General features: G+C 52.0%; 1 protein-coding gene across 4 annotated transcripts; it reads right to left on the bottom strand.

Moving 5' to 3' along the window:
• Positions 1 to 28: 28 nt before the first annotated feature.
• On the bottom strand, positions 29 to 21,629 carry TCOF1 (treacle ribosome biogenesis factor 1). Of its 4 annotated transcripts, none has more exons than XM_075056575.1 (18): positions 21,482 to 21,629; positions 20,802 to 20,857; positions 17,484 to 17,626; positions 16,651 to 16,757; positions 16,076 to 16,430; positions 15,146 to 15,240; positions 14,454 to 14,678; positions 13,563 to 13,832; positions 9,239 to 9,413; positions 8,938 to 9,074; positions 6,825 to 6,998; positions 6,099 to 6,348; positions 5,762 to 5,850; positions 4,796 to 5,024; positions 3,444 to 4,013; positions 1,650 to 1,750; positions 1,060 to 1,096; positions 29 to 602 (listed from the first exon to the last, which is right to left on the bottom strand). In XM_075056575.1, exons 1-17 carry the CDS (start codon positions 21,590 to 21,592, stop codon positions 1,064 to 1,066), a joined length of 3,120 nt encoding a protein of 1,039 aa, XP_074912676.1. In that variant the 5' UTR covers positions 21,593 to 21,629; the 3' UTR covers positions 29 to 602; positions 1,060 to 1,063. The 4 variants fall into 4 exon arrangements, with proteins under 4 accessions (XP_074912676.1, XP_074912677.1, XP_074912678.1 ...); XM_075056576.1 differs by having other exon boundaries at positions 5,762 to 5,847; XM_075056577.1 differs by having other exon boundaries at positions 16,651 to 16,754.
• Between the last annotated feature and the right edge of the window lie 599 nt (positions 21,630 to 22,228).

Genomic DNA, 22,228 nt, shown 5'->3' with positions numbered 1-22,228 from the left:
TTAAACCACAACACAGCTGAAGAAAAAGCTCACCGTTCTTTTTTTTATTTTGTATTCCATAAAAAAAAACCACAAAAAATTACGCCACCTTGGCCGAGAACAGCTGCTGGACACAGCTGTTCAGTGCAACTCCAGGGACACGATAATCACTGCTGTCAGTGTTAGAATAAAAAGTAAACCCAAGAGCTCTCTTCCATAGTAGCAAAAGGACTGACACCACAAATCACAGAAGGGGGGGGGCAGGGCGGGGTGAAAGGTAAAAGTTTCTCTTAAAAATATAGCTCTGTGATGAGAAAGAGATGGCTGGGTGTCAACTAGGAGGAAAGCAGTTTATGCAAGCTGGCTCTTCTCTGGTCAAACTGCCTCCTTCAGTTCAGTTCTTGTGCAACAGGTGAGCCATTGGGAGGGGCAATAAACATGTCTCTGGGCCCCAGCAGGGCAGGAGGAGGCAGAAAGTTACGCTGCTCTGCTCTAAAAGTCACAGTTAAAAGAAGTTATAAATTATTATTTAAAAAAAAAGTTGGAATTCTCCTGATGAACTTCCTTTTCCTCTCTTCTGTTTGATCTTCACCCATAAATCCTTAATCACAGGGATGCGGTACCTTTGGGGAGAGGAGTTAAAAGAGTTAGGGATGGGAAGAAGGAGAACAGCCTTACAGCTGAGCAGAGCAAGGGGAGAGTCATCTGGTCCACTTCCAGGTGGCTACAACATCACCATCTAATCCACATTACTTTTCCAAGCTCCCTGTGGTCAGCAGGGACAGACACTGCCAGAGGCCGCTTATCTCTGCTGATGACAGAGGACAGCAACGTCCAGGCTGGACATCCAGTTCTCAGCAGCTAAAGAGTTGAGGTCAAACACATCCAGAGAAGCCAGCACACTGCTGCATGACTTTCCTTACACCGCTTCACTCCCTGGCCCTCTAACGTAAGGCCAGGCTGACTCAGTGAGTATTTAGAGGGCACACCGTCTTCCCAAGACTGGCCCAGGAGTACTGAATTTGGCCAAGGTTACCGCCGTTCAGAGGTACCACCTGGTAGTCCCCACAGGCCATGTACCTTCTCACAATCCTTCAGGCTCAGCTGTTTTCTTCTTCTAAAATGAAAAGGGTGAAAAATAAATCAGTATCATCTGCACCACAAACATGAAGGACCCACCAAAGCCGCAAAGGCTTCTTGGCTACCATCTCTACAGGGACATATCCATTATGAGGAACACCCTTTAATCTCCCTCTGCCCCCCTTCCTAGCCTTTGGGATGGGATGCAGTAGCCTGCCAAGCCCTCAGGAGCTCCAGTTCCTGCTGAAAACAACTAGATGAACAGACAGCTGAAAAGAACAGCACTTACTCCTTGGGCAGGTTCTCTGCCACCAAAAGGGCCCCTGGGTTTGAACCTTCCAGGAAAAGGGACCTCTCCTGGGGGATCGATACAGGAACAAGCCCTTCTTCGAGCCACCCCAATCCCAATCAACCAAAGGTCAGGGTGTCTGAAGACTAGCCACAATTAACTGCAGCCTCCTCTGTACTCCTAGCAAGGCCAGGACACAGCTCTGTTCCTCTCCAGCCTGGCATGCTGCAGGGATGAGCATCACAACTGAGGTTCAGAACAGCTCTCCCCATGGTGCCCCATCCCAGGGTCTTGTACATACCTTCTTTTTCTTCTTGTGAACCTCAGCGGAGGCATCTGCTATAGGCTCCCCTTCCGAAGACACCTTTTTGGTCTTCTTCTTTTCTTTTCCAGTCTTTTTTTCTGGAAGAGGGAAAGAAAAGACAAGTAAGAGAGGGACTCTGATATTGCGGGCCTCTGAGATGGAGCACAGAGTGGTAGGAGTATCTCCAGTAAGTTTTTGATCACATCTGAACCTAAGCAAGCTTTGCAGAGCAGTAACTGGGTGAGGGCAGAGCCCTGCTACAAGGCAGCTGCGCCTAGGGCTGTTTCTCCAGTACCTCTGAGCCAGAGCAGTTTGATCCCACCATCCACGCACACGTGTGGGCAGAATTACATAGGATCCCCTTTCCACCTCCTGCTGCCCAGTTGCTGGGCACATGCCAGAAATCAGGGCAAGAGGAGGTGCTAACACAGGATGGACACAAGGTTCAGCTCAGCACAACTGCTCCAAGAGGCTCCAGCTCACCCCTGTGCAACAGCCCACACGAGGGCTGACGGACAAGTCTGTCTCCTCCAAAATGAAGGGCTGCATCTCTGCAGAACAGAAAACCCAGCAGATCTGTCCCACCCATTCCATCTCCCCTTTTTTTTTAAAAACAAAAACAACAACAACCATCAAAAAATCCCCCTACAAGATCCAGCACAGAACCAGCTCTGATTTGCAAATGCAGTCCACGCTGCAAAGAAAAAAAAAATTGCCTTTGCATTAGGGCAGCACAGCATTACAGAGAGGCATGCAGACAAGAAGGGGAGGACACACTCTTAATTGGGAGCAATGAGCAGGAGGCTGATACCATCCTCCTCTTTCTCCAGGGGTTTGAAAGCAGCAGTGATAGCCCTGAGTCAAATCTCTTGAATGAGCTGCTCCCCATGTTGCAGCACAGACACTGATCAGGCAGGGTCAGGAAAGGGCACTGTCGCCCCACGGGAAACAGCGGTGGCTGACACAGCAGATGACAGCGCAGATTTCAAGGCTGATCTCTTTCAAAGAGGCTGGCAGCAAGTGGCCACATTCAGGAAGCTCTAACTAACACAAAGCCCCACGCATGTGAATGCTGGGATTCTTCTGCCATGCCCACAGCATGTCACGGACCTTCCGCCTGCCATCCCCAGCCACATTTTGCCTTAGTTCTCTGCTAGTGCGTTGTGTTTGCCACAGAGGAGCCAGGGCAGCCGGCTGGGTTAGCAGAGCTGTTCTGTGCTGCAGACACAGAGCAGGGCACCATGCAGAGTGCAGCAGGCAGAACAGAGGCCTCGTGGCTTACAACTAGTAAGAACTCTCCCAAGTCCAGCGCAGGCGGGCAGGGCACGCGAGGGGGACAAATAGGCCTCAGGAGGTTCAACGCAGTCTCACCTCAACCTTTTGACAGCCCTCAGCTAGACAGCTGTTTCCAGCCAGGATAAAGGCCAGGAAAGGATAAAGCCCTGGAGGGACAGGTCATGCCATAGAAGATGCACAGGACACCAACTTGCTCTGCAAGCAGCAAGGATCAGCGCCAGCATTAATGCAGTTCCCACTGTACCGGACGAAGGACAGAGGGGCAGGAGAGCCCAGCTTGCTGTCTATAACACAACCTGGTGCTGAGACTGCAGAAAAACACTGAAGTGGGGTGTTAAAAATCTGGCATTGGCTTTGGGAGGTCCAAGAGGGAAGTAGCCAAGCAGGACGCTAATGGAAAAGTGGGTGCTACTTACAAGGTCCCACACCAGAGGCTGAACGTGCGTCAGCTGCAAGAACCTATTGCAAATGCAGCCCCAAGCAAAGGATGCTTACTTTTAGCTGATTTTTTCTTTTCCTTGCTGCCTGGCAGCTTCTCCAGGTCACCAGATGCTTTCTTCTTTTTCTTTTTGGGTACTTCTTCATTAGCTTGCCCTTTCCGCTTCTTCTCCTTGGGCTGCCCAACAGCCCCATCTTCTCCTGGCAGTTTCCGCTTCTGAGACGTTTTCTGCTTCTTGTTCTCTTTGTCTTTGCTCTTAGATGTTTTCACAGCCTTGTCTGCTGTGGAGGAAGGCTTCTTCTTTTCTTTCTTTTCTTTTTTCTCCTTTTTCTTCTTCTTTTTCACTTCCAATCCTTCCAGTGTTTGCACTGCAGGAACTTTGGCAGCAGTGGTGACCTCAGTTTCACTCCCCGAGCTTGACTCCTCTGATTGTGGGATAGAGAACAGTGCATGTGACGCTGGGGTCACTTGCACCCCTTTTGCCCCAACATCATTCTCTTTCACGGCCAGGGCTTTCTTGAGTGGGGAAGGTTTGAGGCTGGCATGACTTGGCTCCGTTTTTCCTGCCACCTTCTCTTTGTTGGAGGCTCCTCCTATGGCTTCCTGCCCTGGAGGTGGGTTGTTTTCTGCACAAACAGTGAAAAGAGAGAGAAGAACCATCACCAATGGCCTATCCATCAGCACCTGGGCCTTCTTGAACCTATATATAGTTGTGACCTCCTCAACAGCCCTTTGCACAACTTAATGCCCAAAGGTGCCCAAGAGGCCAGACCCATTTGAGCCTCTAGAGCGGGTCAGAGTTCACAGCCAGACCAGAGCTCATCTGAAGGTGCCAGGGTCACACTAGAGCAGAAAGACTTTCCAGCTCTGAGTTTTACAATTTGCCAACAAACCAGGGCAATAGGGAAATGGCAGGACATTTTGTTTCTCCATAGGCCTTCCCACTTGCTTCCCCTCCTCTGCCCTCCAGACATGCTACAGAGCCCAGAAAGACCAAGGGGAGCCTTGAATACCAGCATTGTATAGCCGATGTTCTTCAGCCAGTGTTTAAAACTTCCATAGAAGCCATCACTACTGCAGCACACCAATGTAATGTGCGTCAGTTTCAGGGAGAGCCCTACCTGCTCCCATTAACTGCATTAATTATTGCAGTTAAAGCAGAACTTGGAAAAGACAAGGCACAGAGCACAGAGCCTTGCAAGCCAGCCAGCACAAGAGGGGCGTTCAAGGAAGAGAGGGCTGTGTCATGGCCAGGGGAAGCCAGCAGACGGCAGCAGCACTTCACACTACTGGGCTCTGCGGTGGAGACACACTGGGAACAGGGCCCCATCCCAGTGTCACCCTCCTGTGCCAGCACAGCTTTGCTCCTGGGCCAAGCAGATTCCCAGCCTTGCCAAAGGAGACCCACCTGCTTTGTGGTTTGCAGCCACCTGGTCGATGTCTGTGTCGGAGTCACTGCTGTCACTGCTGGAGCTGTCGGCTGGGGCTGCTTTCACAGAGGCCTTGGCGAGGGAGTTTGCAGCAGTCATGGCTGCTTTCCCTTGTCCCACTCTGCCTACAGGCTGGGGGGGAACCGTCTTTGGTGCCTGGGGTGATGCTGGAGTCCTGGAGAGGCCCAGATAGCCTGTGAGGAGGGACTGAAACAGCAGACACTGAGGAGTCACAGCAGCACAGCCTCCCACAGACCAGACATGCAGATCTATCTCTGCTGCTATTGCCCCCATACTCCAAGTGAAGGGCCCACCTTTGGCCACCCGCAGAGTGATCCTGCATCACTCAGCCAGCCCTGCAGAGAGGCCAGGGCTGCCAGGAGAGGGGGGCCAGCACTGACAGACACTGGCTGAGCTGACAGCAGCAAGAGCTGATGGCGAGAGGCTCTCCTCTTTGTTCTCGCCCAGTAAAGCAGGCTTGGGGGAGGCTCCTGGCCATTAGCATGCACCCAAGCACAGCTAATGCACTGCAGATGTGCTGCACGCCCTGCACGTTACTTACAAAGGGAATTTAATGGCTTGGACACGGGTTAAGTTACAAATAAAAGTGGGGAAAGAAATCCTGCTGCTATTGGCACTATGCACCAGTTCTCCTGGTTTAACCCTTGCAAGGCATCACCTCCTCCCATCCCTTCCACTGGGGAAGGCACCATGAGCTCTGGATGCAAGGCCCGGCTGCCTGGGGAAGCATTCCAGGATCAAAAGCCTCTCTCTGCCCCCACCAAAAGGCCCTGCTCACAGCATTGCATGGGGGAGCCCCTGCTTCTGTACTGGCAAACCCATTCGGCACCCCATTTGCTATGGCTGAGAATTCAATCCTCTCTCTGTCCTACTTAGGAGCCAGCTGCAAGACCCGAGGATCCCAGCCTGCTCAGGTACCATACCTGCGATGCTGCCTCCTCCTCCTCTTCACTGGACTCCGACGAGGTGCTGTGGTCTGGCTGGGTCCCTCCTGGTTTCTGCAGCGAGCCTGCTGGAGGAGCAGAGTTCATCCCATTAAAGCCACCACTGCTGCCTGGGGCTAAGCTCACCTACTCAGCACAGTTACTGCCACTGAAAGATCTTCTGCCTCCAAAGAAAGGAGAGCTTTGCCAAGCTGGAAAGGAGGAACCCCTCTCCAATCACTATGTGAAAGTCACACACCTCCCACGGGGCAACGAAATGCTGCCCCTACCCTGGCCTGGCCAGCAGCACTGAGAGCATCTTCTTGGCAGAACTGACCAGGTTTGGGGGTCTGCTTGGGTGTCTCCTCCTCGTTGCTGTCTGAAGAACTGCTACTGTCCGAGGTCTCCTCTGCCTGGGTGGGTGGCACAGCCTGGCTCAGCTGGGCATCCTGCACTGGCTGTAGGCCTGGCTTCCTCGACTTGGCAGTGGGATTTCCCAGGAGCGAAGCAGCCTGCAGGGCAGCAGTGTTGGCCGGAGGAGCTTTTCCCACAGGAACCGTTTGCTTTAGGCAAGGAGGAGTGGGGCCCTAGGGAGAGGAAGATGAAATGCATCTGGAAGGAGGAATAACTGCTCATGCCCATGAACTATAAGACGCAGCCCAGAGCAGATGGGCTTGGACCACCTCGGCCCTTCTTTAGCTGTACTGTTCCAATTCATGTCAAGGTTAGCCCAAGAACCTCTCATGCAGGGCACAGAAACCCCATATGCCCCCAGCCCACAGATGAAGCAGGCAGCTGTGGCCAAGCAGACAACTCCTGACTGTACATGGCACGGCTATCACAAAAAAAGGAAGAAAGCAGCCAGCCAGCTGGGACGCAGGAACAGCAAAGGTACCAGGTCTACCCTCTGCTATCTGCCTCACCTTATGGTGTGGTAACAGTGGTTAAAATAGAATGAACACACTCCCTCAGCTTGGGACACAACATCAGCCTCAGACTCCAGCAGACCCATCTGCCCACTCTCCCCAGGGAAGCTCCCCACTTTAGTCTCCTCCATCATTACCTCTCCCACCAGCACGTCGTGCTCCGAGGAATCGCTACTCGAGCTCTCAGACACTCTGCTAACTGTAGGGACATCAGGCGCTTTTATCCCCTTCCCCAAAGGCAGCGTGGCATTAGCCTTGGCAGCCACTGTGCTCAAAACCTTGGTCGCTTTGATGTTCTGCTGGAGCAGACACTAAAATAGATGAGAAAAAAAATCAGAACAGAGCACAACTTGGAAAGAAGAGACAGAAGCATACACCAATCCAACACTAACTCCTGAGCCCTTACGTCATTTTCAGCACAGCACCAAAACTCTTTTTTTTTTCCTCCCCCCCCGCCCTTTACAGGCCAGCTCTGTCCCCTATGAGCCTCTGAGCAGGACTCTGGCACAGGTAGGAGCACAGAATTGAGGGCCAGCACCCCAGGAGTGCCTAAAGCATTAGCTCAGTGCCCCAGAGGTGCCCATCCTGAGGACAGGCAGACTAAATGTGATGTGCTTGCAGGCTGTGAGATCCTATCCATTGCAGCATCTGCAAGACTGCAGTTGCAAACCCTACTTTGCAAAGCGGGCACTTGGATTCCAGGATGTCACTCTAAAAATCACACATTGAGAGTTAACTGGCAGCAGAGATAAAGCACAGACGCCAACCACAGGGCAAATCTGCCTTCAGGTCCACAAGCAAGCCACAGATTAGGGTGCAAATTAACAAGAAGCAATTTTGTTGCCTCACATTTGAAACCTCCCATCAAACTAAATGTAAGAGGGGTTAAAAATAGAAGAGCCGGGGGCATGGAAATGAGACACTGACATCAGGTCCAAGACACAAATGCCAGCAGAGGAGTGAGCAGGAGCAAGAAGGAGTGCTCAGCCTCCTGGTTTGTGTTACAAACGAGGCTACGTGAGCAGTCCTCCCTCTCCAGATCTCTGACAAGCTGGGCCTTTGTGGGCTGACATTTCCCTCACACAACATCTGGCCTTCAGAAAGGAAGGCAACGCTCCACCATGCAGAGAGCTGCCAATCTGACGTGAGCTCTCAGCCGTCTTGCACAAAGCTCAAGTTACAGCAACTGCATTATTTTATAAAATCTTGGTACTATAAACACGCTTTAATCAAGGACTGCTCAGGCTGGCTGCCTGCCTGCCCACCAGGTGGGGGGAGGCAGCCTTTCCACTGGCCACAGCATCAGGCCAACATGGGGAAGGGTTTCCTTGAGTGCACATAATCCCGCTCTTCCAGCAAGGGTGCTGGCCAGACAGGAGGTACATATGTGCAGGACAAGAAGGGTACTTGGCCACTAAGCCCTGGGCTCAGAGCACCAGCCAAGCCACCACCATGTAAGAATGGTAGCCATGTTCCTCAGTCAATGCTTCTTGATGTGCTTTCTTTCTTGGGCTCAAACTGCAACAGAGGTGGAGAGACACACAAGTGAGCTTCACACCAAGGCAGCTCAGGCCCTAGGGAGCTCAGCCATGGCCCTGTGGGACTGGCATGGAGGCACAAAGAGACATGACACGAAGAGACTCAGGTGAGAGAGCTGGGATCAGCTCCACAGCATTCAGCAGTGCCCTCAGCACCACCTTGGAGTCACCTCCCTTCTCCAAGGCAGAAGTCTAGCTCCTCCAGCTGAAAGGCAGCAGGACCACTGTGCTACCCTTCAAGGCAGATCCTTCCAGCCTCCCAAGGCTTGTGGAGGGGAAGTCCAGAGAGCTCCAGCTGCACCCCACACCCAGCAGTTTGGGAGGAACCAGGGGGCGGGTTGCCTTGGAGCTACCCAGCTCATGGAAAGACTGCCTGCAAGGATTTGGCTGCTGTTCCAGTCTAAATCCCCGGAGCAGGGCAAAGGGGACATAGTCCCAGAGGAGGTCTGGGCTCGTGCGTCTACTCATGTTCCTGCCAAAACATTCACACCCTCCACTGCTCTCACTGCAAGCTTGCTGCAGCTGAGCCGTGCACCCAGAGCCAGGGTCAGCAAGACATGGGGACACTGCCAAGAAAACCTGATCCAGCCAACAGGAGGGCTCCTCTCTGCACCACTCATCACCCACCCAACTACCACCTCACAAAGTCCTGAGGCCTCCTGAGCATGCAGGACTAACAGCACCCACACCCAGCAGGTCAGCAGCTCCTTACCTGAGAAGTAGGGACTATTTCCTCCTCTGAATCTGACTCCTCACTGGAATCATCGCTGCTGTCCACATGTGGAGTGGCTGGTGCTGGTGCTGATGCCTTCTTCATGTTTGTTGTCTGGGGCACAGCATTGGTTTTCACTGCAGGAAAAGCGTAAGAGATTGTCACCATGAGAAAGAGTTGCTCTCTGTGGCTGTCCAGAGCAGAAGCTATCATAACAGTATGGGCCATTCCATATGCCGGGGAGAGAAGGAAACCCATGAGAATGCAGATGAGAGATCCTGGCCACTGCCAGGAGACTTACCAACTTGCGGAGGCTGTGTCTGTGCCGCAGGGGACTCCTCTTCACTGTCAGACGAGTCACTGCTCCCGCTTTCTGAGGGTTGGCTTTTCAAGGTGCTTCCCACTGCTTTTTCAGGCGGCCCAGGTTTAGCAGCCTGGCTCAGGTTGGGAACAGGCCCAGGCTGTTCTGTTAACCTCTTAACAAAAAAGAAACACAGGCCCAGAAATGTGGTATTAGTACAGGTGTTGTTTAGGAGTTTAAGTGCAGTTTCAGCTCAAGTTGGGTTTTGTTTTACCCTAACACAGCTGTTACTAACACTCACTCCATCCTTGGTGTGTCAAGATTGAAAGGAGCTTCAGTTACTGCCTGGACTGAGCTGCAGAAGACACATACCATTGCATTTAGCAATATGCTTTTGACAGGAAGCCTGAGCATGTTTTACCACACGAGCACACAGCGCTAACAGTGCTCATAAGCTCATAACAACAATTCCTTACTGAGGCTGAGACACTGGCCGGACAGGAGCTTCAGGACAGGAGAAGCACTGCAGCTCCAAGACCTGCATTCCAAGGAAGCCTCTCATTTAAGCATGGCCTTCCCCCCAGCTTGGGGAATCAGAAGGAGCTGGGAAGCCTTGTGCCAAAACACTTGCAAGATTCAGAGACAGTATCAGAGCAGCTATATCCTAGAGCTGCTGGAGAGCTCAGTGTAGACACAAGCGCTTGGGAACACAGAGGGCAGGCAGAGACAGACAGGGACCTGCCTTGGCAACTGATCTATCTGTAAACAGGTCTAAGAATATAGAAATCTCCAGACAACAACCCCCCCCGCCCAACTCACTTGGGCTGTGCCTTTCTACAGCACCCATCAACACTCTGATGTCTCAGGACAGGCCACGAGCCACTGCCCCAAGCAACTAGTGTGCCAGCACTAGGAGGCCACAGTTATCACAGCACCAGATACACAATGGCCAGGTGAGACGATCTCTTCCTGGCCCCTCCACCGGCTTGGGTCGAAGGCCACAGACACCCCTCCTGTGTACTGCTGAAGGCTAGCAGTGGCAGAGGGAGAGGGAGCACTTGCTGAGAGATCTGGTAACTTCACCACCCGCAGATATTTTCCAGGCTTGCAGTGCTCTGCACCCACTCAGTTTACTCCACTAATCGCTCATCTCCGGGCTGCTCTGCCGAAGAGTACATCACGCTTGCCGGGGCAAGCAGACCCCATCCAACCTGCACGTGATGGCAGCCCACTTCAGCGCTCCATCTCCAAGCCTCCCGCAAGAAGCCAAGACACTCCTGCCTGGCTGCACAGCCCCTGCCACCCCCCTTTCCCAACCCTGCCGTGCTGCTAATGCAGCAATACCCTCTCAGACTGCAGCTGAGGACCAGGAGGATTTCAGCAGCACCAGCTCACTCAGGGGCTGCTCCGGGCCAGCAGCCGAGAGCACCAGCCCAGCAGCCTCCTGGGAGGATGGATCTTAGCATGCTTCCTGGCACAGCCCCACCAAGGGCTGCCACTGGGGCAGTGTTTATCATCTCCAAGCCAAACACTAAACAGACAACAGCATCTGCATGTTTATCCCATTACAGAACAGCTCTCCGAACAAGCCAACCACACTTTGACTCTGCTTAGAGAAACAGAAACCTCCACAAGTGCTTGGGGAGGGGGGATTGCAAACCTCACTTGTCTGTTTTGTTTTGATACCAGTGAGTCACTATCTCCAGAAGAGAGGCCAGATTTGCAATGCTGAAGAGAGAACTACTTGAAGCAGACACAAGAATTCACACGCTCTACTGGAACGCACTAGCTCCTCTCCCTCTTGTCCCAAGCACTGCTGTGCAAGGGAAGAGTCTACCAAGATCACAGCCCACTCGCTCACTTTTAAGACCTTCATAGCAATGAGACCAGCTTCTCCCCCTACTCGGATGTACAGCACAAGGGCTGCTTCGTTTCCTAACTTAGCAAGAGATTGGGAAAGAGCTGCCATACAGAGGCATCCTCACACAGAAAGAACATAACAGCATCCACAGCGAAACCACCCTTAAGCTTTACACAGCCTTGAGACTCCTCAGATGTTCCTGGGAGGAGGCCAAGGTCCCTCCATCCACCTCATCTCCATCACTGCCAGATGGCTGACAGCCGTCACATCCTATGGCGTGGCCCCAGGTGGGATCAGGCCAGTACCGTGGCTGAGCTACACCCAGGGAGCAGGGCAACACAGGCAGAGAGCTTCTGACAACTTAAGAGTCACAGGTACTGAAGTAACTCAGAGAGAAGAAAAATAATTCAAGAGGAAATAATTTTTCCTGCTCCCTCTCCAGCCCCCAAGCCAGGAGCTGCCTGCAGCTCAGTACAAATGTGATGACTCAGCTCCTGCACAACCCATCTGCCACTCCGCTGGGTCCATTCGCATCATGCAGCGCTGCATGACAAGAGGGGGAAACAACACTGAGCCACGTGTGCTGAGCACGTTGTAACAATGACACTCTATTGCTGTCTGTGCACTGTGGAAGCACTGCCAGCGTATCAGGACTAGGACCAGAATCTCAGCTGTGTCACGACACAGCAAAGGTATGACTGTCACCTGCAAGGGAGCAGGGACAGGTTTCAGGGAGGGAAAGAAACCCTCCATCTCTTGGGAGATTTGGCCTCTCCCCACAGGGCCTGCGGTCTAAGATAAAAACTTACACGCACAACTTCTACCAGTGCAGCCTGCACAAGTTTTCCTGGGATGCTCAAGGAAGACACAGTTTCCCAACACACGCATGCATGTGCATCTCATGCCCAGTCCTGGTAAGCAAAGCTGAAGCCTGTCCATAGGGGGCTCGAGTGCCATCTTTGTCCCAAAATGTTCAGGAAAGAGGAAGCAGAGCAGAATTAGCAGTTCCACAAGAAAAGCAGCTCACAGCATCTTTAAGGTCAATCCAGACTGTCCTCCATCACCATTCTTCCCCCCCAAATATGCACAAACACCTTGTCAACTTCTTTGACTAAATATTCCTGAGTCTTCAGGGGTAAACATACCAATTAAGCAGTTCAATTTAGGCATGATGTTCATTTTAATTGTGCTAATCCACCCCCACAGGGAAAGATGAAGCAGCTTTCAACGCTCTGTATCTGTTTGGATCTTGCACAGAAGCCAGAGGAAGTTGCAGGATACAGTAAGTCAGTGGTTAGCATATGCCCAAGTAGCAGATGGTGAGGATGAGCTAAGAAGAGTTTGACTGGGAGGACAGGACTGTGGACACAGCTAAGCCTAATGGTTTATCTTCAGGCTTCACTCCTGGTCTCTGCCTGTAGGCTACTAACATGGGAAGAAACAGCCTGTCTGGCAAAAATAGAGCTCCCTCGATGACGAGCTCTTCCTTGCCGACTGTGGCTGTTGAGGGGTAATCGCCAGTTTGCAAGAGGGAAGAAGCTGAAGTGGTTAAATAGCTGTCGGCAAGACGGCTACCTGCTGCTGCCAGCTTCAAATCAACACTGTGGGGAACAAACCTACCCTGGCATGTCCTTCACCTACAACCCTGCTAGAACAGACGAGTCTGGACAGTTTTACAGCGGGACCCTATGGTACAGCTATCAGAATAGCTGTTCCTGCCACCCAGAGCTGAATCTTCACATATAATCATGCAGGAAGAGAGCAGCGCAGAGCCAACTGTTAGAGATGCGTCCCCCTCCACCCACCTTAGCAGACCAAGGCTATAAAGACAAAAACGCAGAGCCTCTCCGGCTCCTGCCTGTCAATAGTGAAAGGACGTGTTGACAAAGAGCCTCCTTGCAAGGACACGTGAGGCTCTGCCCCCGGCTTCCCTTCCTCCCTTGCAGAGAATAGCTGCTATCTCCAAAACGCTGCTTTCAGGGCACTTTCTGAAGGACTCTGGCAGCTCAGAGTCAATGCAGAAGGTCTCCATACAATGTGCCTTAGGATGCTCTCAGGAAGGGATTTGCTTCCCTATGAGTTCAGCCACTTAAGTCTGAGCCCAGTTTGAGTTCATGGTCCTTCTCTCAAGAGAGGTCTAAACAAAGCCTCACAGGAGAGCCAAGGCCAAGCTATCTGTGACCCCGCACACAAGGCCCATTCCAGAGGGGCAAGGCACGAGTGGAGTGAAGCAGTTAGTATCAAATAGGCTACTCCCCACCCTCCTCTGGTACGGCTGGGTGAGAAGAGTTAGGCTATGCTTGTTTCCAAGTAGAAAGACAGACCTTCCTTCTCTGAGGGACGGAGATACAACATACTACATGCTATTGGTGTTTCAAGGAGATCAGTAGTAGCATTTAAGGGCTAAACAATTGTCTTCCATAACCCACGCTTTAGCACTGAGTCGAAAGCAGTATCACCTACCTTCTGGCTGATGGGCACAGGGAGGTCCTCCTCTTCACTGCCTGAGGATTCAGAGCTCTCCACTGGCTTCGTACTTTCAGCAGGCTTCGTTGGAGCAGCAGTCCTTCCTAGTGTGGTTTTGGCCTGCTTTGGCACTGCTGCTTTTGGTGCTGGCTTCCCTTGAGACAGTGGAAGTGGTTTTGCTGGAGCTGCTTTGCCGGAGAGCGATGCTGCTGGTGTAGGTTTCACTGGGGATGGGACGGCCTGGGAGGATTTTGGAGGTGGCTTCGTCTGGACAAGACAAGAACAGCATGAAACAAGGCAAATCCCACAGCAGCAGAATTCATTTGCTCAGACTGTAATCAAGGGAAGAGATTTCAGAGCCCCCAGGGAACAGCAAATGCTGAAGGAAGATTAGCAACTGGCAGGACACAAGGCATCCTTTCATCTAGCTGTGTGGGGATAGTCTTCCAAGATGAGAAAGCAAGACCAGACATTCTTCATCAGCCTGCTGATACTACCAGTCCCCTCCAGTGAGGTACATTGCAGCACTTTGCAGCACTTAGCAGGGAAGCTAAGCTGCACTACAGTTTAACAAATTAGACACTATTTATTGCAATTTATAGCTAAGAGGCAAATTCAACCATGACAATTTGCCTCTTCAGGTGGGAAAAGAATTGCTGGGTTTTTTTTTATTTAAGAGTACTGATGGATTTTTTTTTTTTTAAGAAAGGCACAATGGCTTGACCTCAGAGCAAAGACATTGAGGTGCCTTTAAACACCCCACGCCTCTTTCCTCGCACCCCCAACATGACTTTGCTATACACTATGCATTTACAAAATTTTATTTTCACTACAATTCCTAGCTGTGGAGAGGCATGCAAGGAGAGACAGAATCTTGGATAGACGCACTTGGGTTACTGATGGAGGTTCCTCATCTTCGCTGTCTGATGAGTCGCTGCTCTCTGACGTGTCATCAGGCTTTGCAGCCCCAGGAACCGTTGTGGATGTGGGTTTGGCCTGGTTTGGTGCCAGTGCTGTTTGCCTCACTGCATTCTTCTTGAGGGACACTGGAGCAGCAGGTGCACTTTTCACAGGTGCTGCATTAACCTGCGCTGTTTTCACAGCTGGTTTTGCCTGGAAACAGGGGGAACAAAAGGGAACAGGAGAAGCAAGTAACATCTCAGAAGAAACCAGTTGAGAGCTGGAACTTCATGGAATCTCTTTTAAAGAAGGCTACCTTGCTGACTTTGACCACGATAGGCTTGTTCAGACCCATGGGCTGTGGAGTATCTGAAGCAAGCCACCTTCTCCACAGCAGTGCCTGACTACATCTGTGGAACTGCACATCAAGCACCTCCTATAGATCAAAGGATCTCCCTCAACTTCAGGCACTAGGACGAACTGGGGTGGAATGGTTGATGCTGGCAAGAGTTTGTGGGGGCACTCAGCCACAGAGCATGTTTCTCTGGCCTTGGGTTTGGGGATCTCGCACACCCAGGGAAGGGGGTGTTGTCAGACTACAGCATTGCAGCATTTCCTTTCTCCTTCAAGGGAAGGGTAGTGATTTCCTAGAGACAAGGACCCTGGGTTGGAGAGGTTACCTGGACCACTGGAGTTGCAAGCTCCTCCTCAGAGGATGTCTCATCACTTGATTCCTCACTGCTGCTCTCAGCAGCCCCAGCTGCCTGCTTCGGCTCTGAAACACAAGCAAGGAGATGTCACAGCTGCTGCCTGCTCTGAGCTCCCAGAGCGTGATGCTAATGCAGCTTTTGAAGTCAGGAAGACAAAACAAGCCACAGAGAGGGCTAAGGGGATTTGCAGGGAAGAGGGCCTAGCCCTGCTGAAAGCATCAGTGGCCTGCTGGGAACAGCTTCTCCAGAAAAACATTGGCCCACAAACACCACTCCCCTGAGTGCAGGCAGAGATGGGAAATCCTTCCTGGCCACCCTCTGACCCTATGGGGACCTGCCCAGCCACACACAGCTCCCTGCACAGGCACCCAGCCTGGCTGGACCTCCTCTGGAAAAGAGCCAAGAGAAGGACCATTTTCAGAGCTTTGATGATCTATTCCTCACTCACTCCCCCAACACACACACACACTTCAAAGTAGTAAAAGATTTCCCTAAAGACTTCAAAACCCCAAACCAATCACTTTGCAATTGGGAATAAAAAGATGCTACAGAGCCTTTCCAAAAAGCTGAAAGCATCTGCAGTATTAGTACTGCATCTCCTCCAGACACGCTACGCTGTTATCTCCAACCCCGTAGTGCTGGGCGCTGCCAGACAGACATCTTAGCACAGAATCTGCTGCTTGAAACAGTAGCAAGCATGCTGGATTCATCCCACAGAGCTCCGGAGATGGCTGGTTTGCAGTATACTTGCAGTATTCTTGCAGCCTCCCCAAGGAACAAGCATTGCTCTGAGCTTTCCAATGAGGGAACTGAAAGGAACATGCTGAAGGCATGGCTCAGACCTGATTCACAGCAAAGCTGGAGCACACGTGTATCTACCACACCCTGTAGGATCCTTACCCACTATGGGGGCTGGGGCTTTTGCAGTCGGTGTCTCTTTTTCATCCTCACTCTCTGATGAGGAGCTGCTACTGCTGCTGCTGGAGCTTTCCGGTGCTTTGGTCATTACTGGTGCTTTGCTTTGACCTACTTTGGCTGCGACTGTTGTGGCATGTCCAGGCTTCCCAGGACCAGGCAGTTTCTGCCCAGCCTTGGCTGGAGCTGCAGACACAGCTGGTGCATTGGGCTGCTGCTTATTTGAGACCACAGTTCTGTTCGCAGCAGAAGGCACCGCTGCTTTGCCTGCTGGGGCAGTGGGTTTGTTAGGCGAATGCAGGGAGTTGGCAGTTTTGCCACTCACCACAGCTGGTGTAACCTACAGGAAACAAAAGAAATCAGAAGCCTATAGACAGATGAGGGGCTAAATTGGATGCAATATACCTTAAACAGCAATGTGGCAACCAGGCAAGCATAGGAGGGTCATTTAAATATGAATTCCACCCCAGCCCACAATTCTATACATGCCAACAAGTCTGGGACAGTCCTGGCCCCCCGAGTACTATCACCCTTCAAAGCCAAGAGAAGAATTGCCTTACCGTAATTGCAGCTTTTCCAGCTGGTGCTTCCTCTTCTGATGAGGAGTCATCATCTTCACTGCTTTCTACATTCACTCCTGAGTTTGTGGCCAGGGAAAGGCTGGCTGCTGCACAGGAGAGCCACAGAGAAATTGTGTGAGCATCTCTCACATCAATATGGCCTCTGGTTTGCAGGAAGGCCCCAGCAGGCAGGGCCAGGTCCCATCTCCACACCTGCCCCAACACTACTGCTGCTGTCCTTGCAACTGGCAAGTGCTATGCTCCTCCACCCCATCCTTCTCCTCACCACCAAGACAAGGAACCTGCCAACATCTGCATGTTTTCAAGGGCTGGTCTACAGCAGATAAGACTGAGCCAAAACGTACCAGACACACAGGTTTTTGTTAGACGATGCAAGCCAATGCCTCCCACATCAGCTGCACCAGGGATCTATCCCCACATCAGACAGGGGGCACTGGCTTTCCAGACCAACTAACAAGTTCTTCCTTCACCCATGAAACAGGCCTGCCTTTGCTGACCCAACACACACCTACAGCCAAGTAGACAGTGCTCCACAGTGGGCAGTGCCAGGTTCCCAAGGCTTCATCCAAGCGACAACACCCATCCCTTCCCAATGAATCATAACAGGTTTTTTTTCTAGCTTCAGCAGACATCTGTGCTCCTCAGAAGCTCCACATGAGAAGGGGGTGCTAAATTAGTTGTCCTATTTTTCTAAGAGCGCAAGGCAATAGCCATCACTTTACAAGCATTTTCTCTAGCCAAGCAAGTCAGGCTGCTCCTACGCAAGCCTCCAGTCCTTTTCGGTCAACTTCAGGGAGATGAAAGGCTCCTACCGTTTGCAGCTTTAGCCTTCTCTTTCTCATCCTCTTCTTTCTCTGAGCTCTCAGAGCTGCTCACGGGATCAGGAACTCTGATCTTTTCTGGGATGGCTGCCTCCTCATCACTCACCTTTCTTCTCCTGGCATTCGAGGGAGTTCTGAGGGAAGAGATTTTGCATCAAAACAGGGAAAAAATATCTTGAACAAATTGGAATACAATTATTCATCCACTCTCAGGTCAGGCTCCAGCCTAAGGACATGCAGTGTCATTCCTCTACAGCTCCTAAGTGGTGGGAGAAATACTTCCCTAACTTGCAAGGGACTTCTCCAGTCCTCCTGAGGCAACTCCTGAGAACTACATATCCTTGCAATGCTCAGAGAAGATACTGAATATAGACTTCTTTTCCTGTGTCCTAGGCAGAGCCTTTCTTCCTTTAGCAGAGAAGTAAAAACATATATGGTCGGGCTAGCGCTCACCACAGAGCAAAGGCATCCTACAGAACAAATTCCATCTCCAGGAAGCAGCTATAGCCAGTCAATAAATGCAGTCCCACGGTTAGGGCAGGGATCCCCAAACAGGCCTTGGTATTCCATGAGGCCATAAGAAGTGAATCTAAAGCCATTTGAACTTGGGCTCACAAGCCAAAAGGACAAAAAAGTCAGGTTGCAGAGAGATTTAAGAAAGAAAGTGGCTGGACCTACAGAAGAGGTGTTGAAAAAAGGGCAAGAAGAGGCCACAGATAACATTGGCTGGGCACACATCTGTGTGTGATGCACACATACAATACTTCTAAGCCCCGAGACGTACAATTATCAGAAGCAAAACCCCTCACTTTTGTGCCAGTTTAGATTATTTTATTTGTTAATCTGATTTAAAAATAAGGTTAGTTTAACAATTTGGTCAGCAAAGGTTGTGCTTACTATTAGAGCATTTTAGTAGCACAGCTGTAACGGCAAATTTTTTGCAAGCAGGCTAAGCTGAAGGCACATTTGCTATTATAAAGTCCTGTTAACTACTCTAATAACCCCTTTAATAAAATAATAGGGCAAGCCACACAGGCAGCTACGATACTGCAACGCCTTCCTGATTCAGTGGCAGCTGACAGCACAACAGAGACTACTGTGACAATTTGTCATGAGTGATCAAGGGCTCAGGAATACCATGTGGGGGAAAACAGTGGTGCCCACAGGCGCTGGCCCTACAGCAGCCCAGAGCATTTGAGGGCTGCAAGGCTCTAGCTGCTCCTGGGGCTGACCAGGTTCAGCTTCCCCCTGCCCCCAGGCACCCTTCCATCCCCTCCCAGCATCCTCCTAGACTAAATGTAGCCCTGGAGGGAGGCCACTCTTAAGTAACTACAAATCTCAACTGTTTTAAGAGTTTCTGAAGGACAGCACCAAGGATGGCCTCAGTTAGATGGGTAAGTGTCACAGCACAGTCAGAGGAAAGGCATTTTCAGGCCAAAAGCCTATGAAGCTACAAGACACAAGAATCACAGCTCACCCGCACAAGAGCACTCCAGCTAGGCAGAGCACCTTCTGCATAAACAAAACTACTTGTCAATACATCCCCATTTTGACTCCAAATCAGGCATAACTCAGGGGGACCAGGAATAAAAAGCATACTTGTGGGACAGGACCACAACAGAAGGGTGGCACTACAGAAAAAGGAATTAGACATGATGCGAGCGCCCTGTTGCCCCTCAAGCTTTGAAAGTGTCTGGTAGGGCTTGCTGTAGCACTGTCCTGGTTTCAGCTGGGATGGAGTTAATTTTCTTTCTAGTAGCTCGTATAGAGTTATGTTTTGCATTTAGTATGATAATAATGTTGATAACACACTGATGTTTGCAGTTGTTACTAAGCAGCATTTACACTAAATCAAGGATTTTTCAGCTTCTCATGCCCTGCCACCAAGGCGGTTGCAGGGGCACAAGAAGTTGGGAGGCGACACAGCCAGGACAGCTGACCCAACCTGGCCAAAGCGGTATTCCATACCATGTGACATCATGCCCAGTACATAAACTGGGGGGAGTTGGCCTGGGAGGGATTGCTGCTCGGGAACTAGCTGGGCATTGGTTGGCGAGTGGTGAGCAACTGCATTGTGCATCACCTGTTTTGTATATTTCAATCCTTTTATTATTATTATTGTAATTATTATCATCACTATTATTTTCTTCCTTTCTATTAAACTGTTCTTATCTCATCCATGAGTTTTACCTTTTTCCTTCCGATTCTCTCCCCCATCCCACTGGGTGGGGGGGAAGTGAGTGAGCGGCTGCGTGGTGCTTACTTGCTGGCTGGGGTTAAACCACAAGCACCGAGGATAACTAGCACAGAGAAACTCACCATCAATACCCAAGACAGCATTAAATTGTTAGAGGGAGGAACTGCAAAACTGTTTGTACACTGCTACATCCTCACCTAGATCCAGTCTTTCTCCTGCTCAAGTAAGAAAATCATGGAGACACAAGCGCAAGAACCAGGGTAGCACCAAGGCACGAGGCATTCTTAGGAGAAGACAACTCTGAAGCAAACACCCATTTTCTGAGGCTGCTGGCATGGCCATGCTGAGAAGCATCTTCAGTCCAGTGCTCCTCAACACAGGCACAGAAGCCCAGCTCCTCTGACTCCCTGATAACCTGGCTCTGTGGCTGCCACCAGGCCTTGCTGCAACATGGCACTCCAGCATCAAAACAAAGTGAGCAGTGAGTGTACAAGGTGGGTGCAAATGTTGTTTCACCCCACAGATGGGAAGGCTCCATGCTGCGGACTTTCATGTGGGGTACCCAGTGGAATAACTATGTGGGAAGGTGTTGGGCTGAACATGTAAAGGCTTGGAAGGACAGGCTGAAACCAAGAGACTTCCTCTGAGTCAGAACATACATGATCTATGCCAAGGTTTAACTCCCTGTAAGAGTCTTAGCATTTTAGTATCTGCTCAAATCCTCTGTTCTTGGGTCAATATTTCTGCAAAGCACGTGGCTTTAAAAAGAAACTGAAACTGAACTGGGGAAAAGATTTTTGCCAGTAAAGCATGACTCTGAGCCCCACAGTACTCCAGTATTAACCCCAACCAGCAAGAACAGCATCAGCTGCTCAAAACTAGAGTAACAACTTATCTCCAAGCTCGAGAAGTTTTAAACCAAAGTAATTTTTAACACCTGAAACGCATTGGTCTGAAACCAGAGGCTAGGAGGAAAGTCTGCCGAGCACAGTTATGATCAGAAATACTCTGACAACGGGAAGTTCCAGCAAATAAAGATCGCACGTGCCACGCAGCCTGGATGTTAACACAGTCTGGAATCTATTTGATAGTCATTTCCTCCTTCGACTTACTTTTCCCAGTGGGTGAAGATGTCCTCGAGAGAGGTCGAGAGAGAAGGAAGCAATTTCTGTGAAGGCAAAGGGAACACAAGTCAGGCATCGGCCCCGTTTGGGGATGCGACCACCAGACAGAAGTAGAGACCGCAGGGGACCCTCCAAGAATCCCCAGGAAAACGGGAACGCATTCTCCCCTCAGACACACGCTCCCAGTAAAGCCCACCCCCGCTCCCCGCCGGCGGCCCGCCCATCTGCACCCGAGCTGCGTCCTCCCCTCGGCGGCACCGGCGGGACTTCACCCGCAGCAACACGTGTTCGGGGAGCAGCTGCCCCCCTCCCGGTACGGGACGGCTTTATCCGGCGGGCTGCCGGTCTCGGCCTTTCCCTCCCGGCCAGCTCGGGGTCGGGCCAGCCCGCGGGCACGGAGGGGAGGGGGGGGACGGGACACCCACTCGGGGCCGGGCCAGCACGTGGGTGCAGCGCAGACCGGCGTGGAGCTGCCGGCCGGCGTGGAGCCGCAGGCCCGGCGACCCCAGCGCAGGAGAACGGCGGGCGGGGAGGGAGCAAGGGGCACCGGGCCCCCCCCGGCCCCGCCGAGGCCCGGGCTCCGGGGCCGGCCGGCCCCCCGCCAGGCCTCGCTGCCTCCCCTTCCCCACCCCACCCCACTCCCCTGCCGGGGCCTTGCTGCCCGTTACCTGCCCGGTCTGCGCCTGGAGCTCACGGGCCGCCCGTGCGTAGCCGCCGCGGAGTAAGTGCTGGTGGATGAGGGCGAGCAGCTCCCGCCCCCCGCGGCCGTCCGCCGCCATGGCGCGGCCCGCTCGGCGCAGCCTCCAGGCGCCGCGTGCAGCGCGGCCGCGGCGTCACATCCGCTTCCGCCGCGCGGCCTTCTGGGAAATGTAGTACGGGAAGGGGGTGTGTGTGTGTGGTGGTGGTGGTGGTTCCCTCATGGCGCGGCCCAGCATGGGCCTGGGACCCGTTACACCTTCCCCGGTGGGAAATGGGGGCGAAGAGGGAGGCAGCGGGGAGGACTGGCCGCTAACGGACGGGGGGTGGGCAGGGGGGTGATTGCTGCAGCGACATTCCCTCAGTTTTCCGGCCGTGAAGGTGGAGGCCTCGCTCCTACAGCACTCCGGAGCTGAATCCTCAGGGCTGGTTTAGTGTTGAGTGGACGTTAAGCTGCTTTGAGGAGCTGCTCAGGCATTTTGGGGGCTAAAACAAGCAAAAGGCAAGAGGGAAGAAGGAGCTCCTGACACAGAGCAGCTGTTGGAGAGGGGCCCTGCGGCAGAGGGGCTGCCCTGTTACCACCCCCCCACCCTGTGCTGATACTTTCCAGGAAAAAATCTGGCTGCCTTCGCTTTGGCAGAGGTTTATTTTTGGAAGGCTTAATAATGTCCATGGTGTGCCCGTCACTCACTCAAAATACAGACCCTTTATTTGTATTT

Source organism: Buteo buteo, chromosome 24 (genome assembly GCF_964188355.1).
Source record: "Buteo buteo chromosome 24, bButBut1.hap1.1, whole genome shotgun sequence".
Lineage (NCBI taxonomy): Eukaryota > Metazoa > Chordata > Aves > Accipitriformes > Accipitridae > Buteo > Buteo buteo.
The sequence above is the reverse complement of the archived record's forward strand: the minus strand, read 5'-3'. Positions and strand labels throughout refer to the sequence as shown.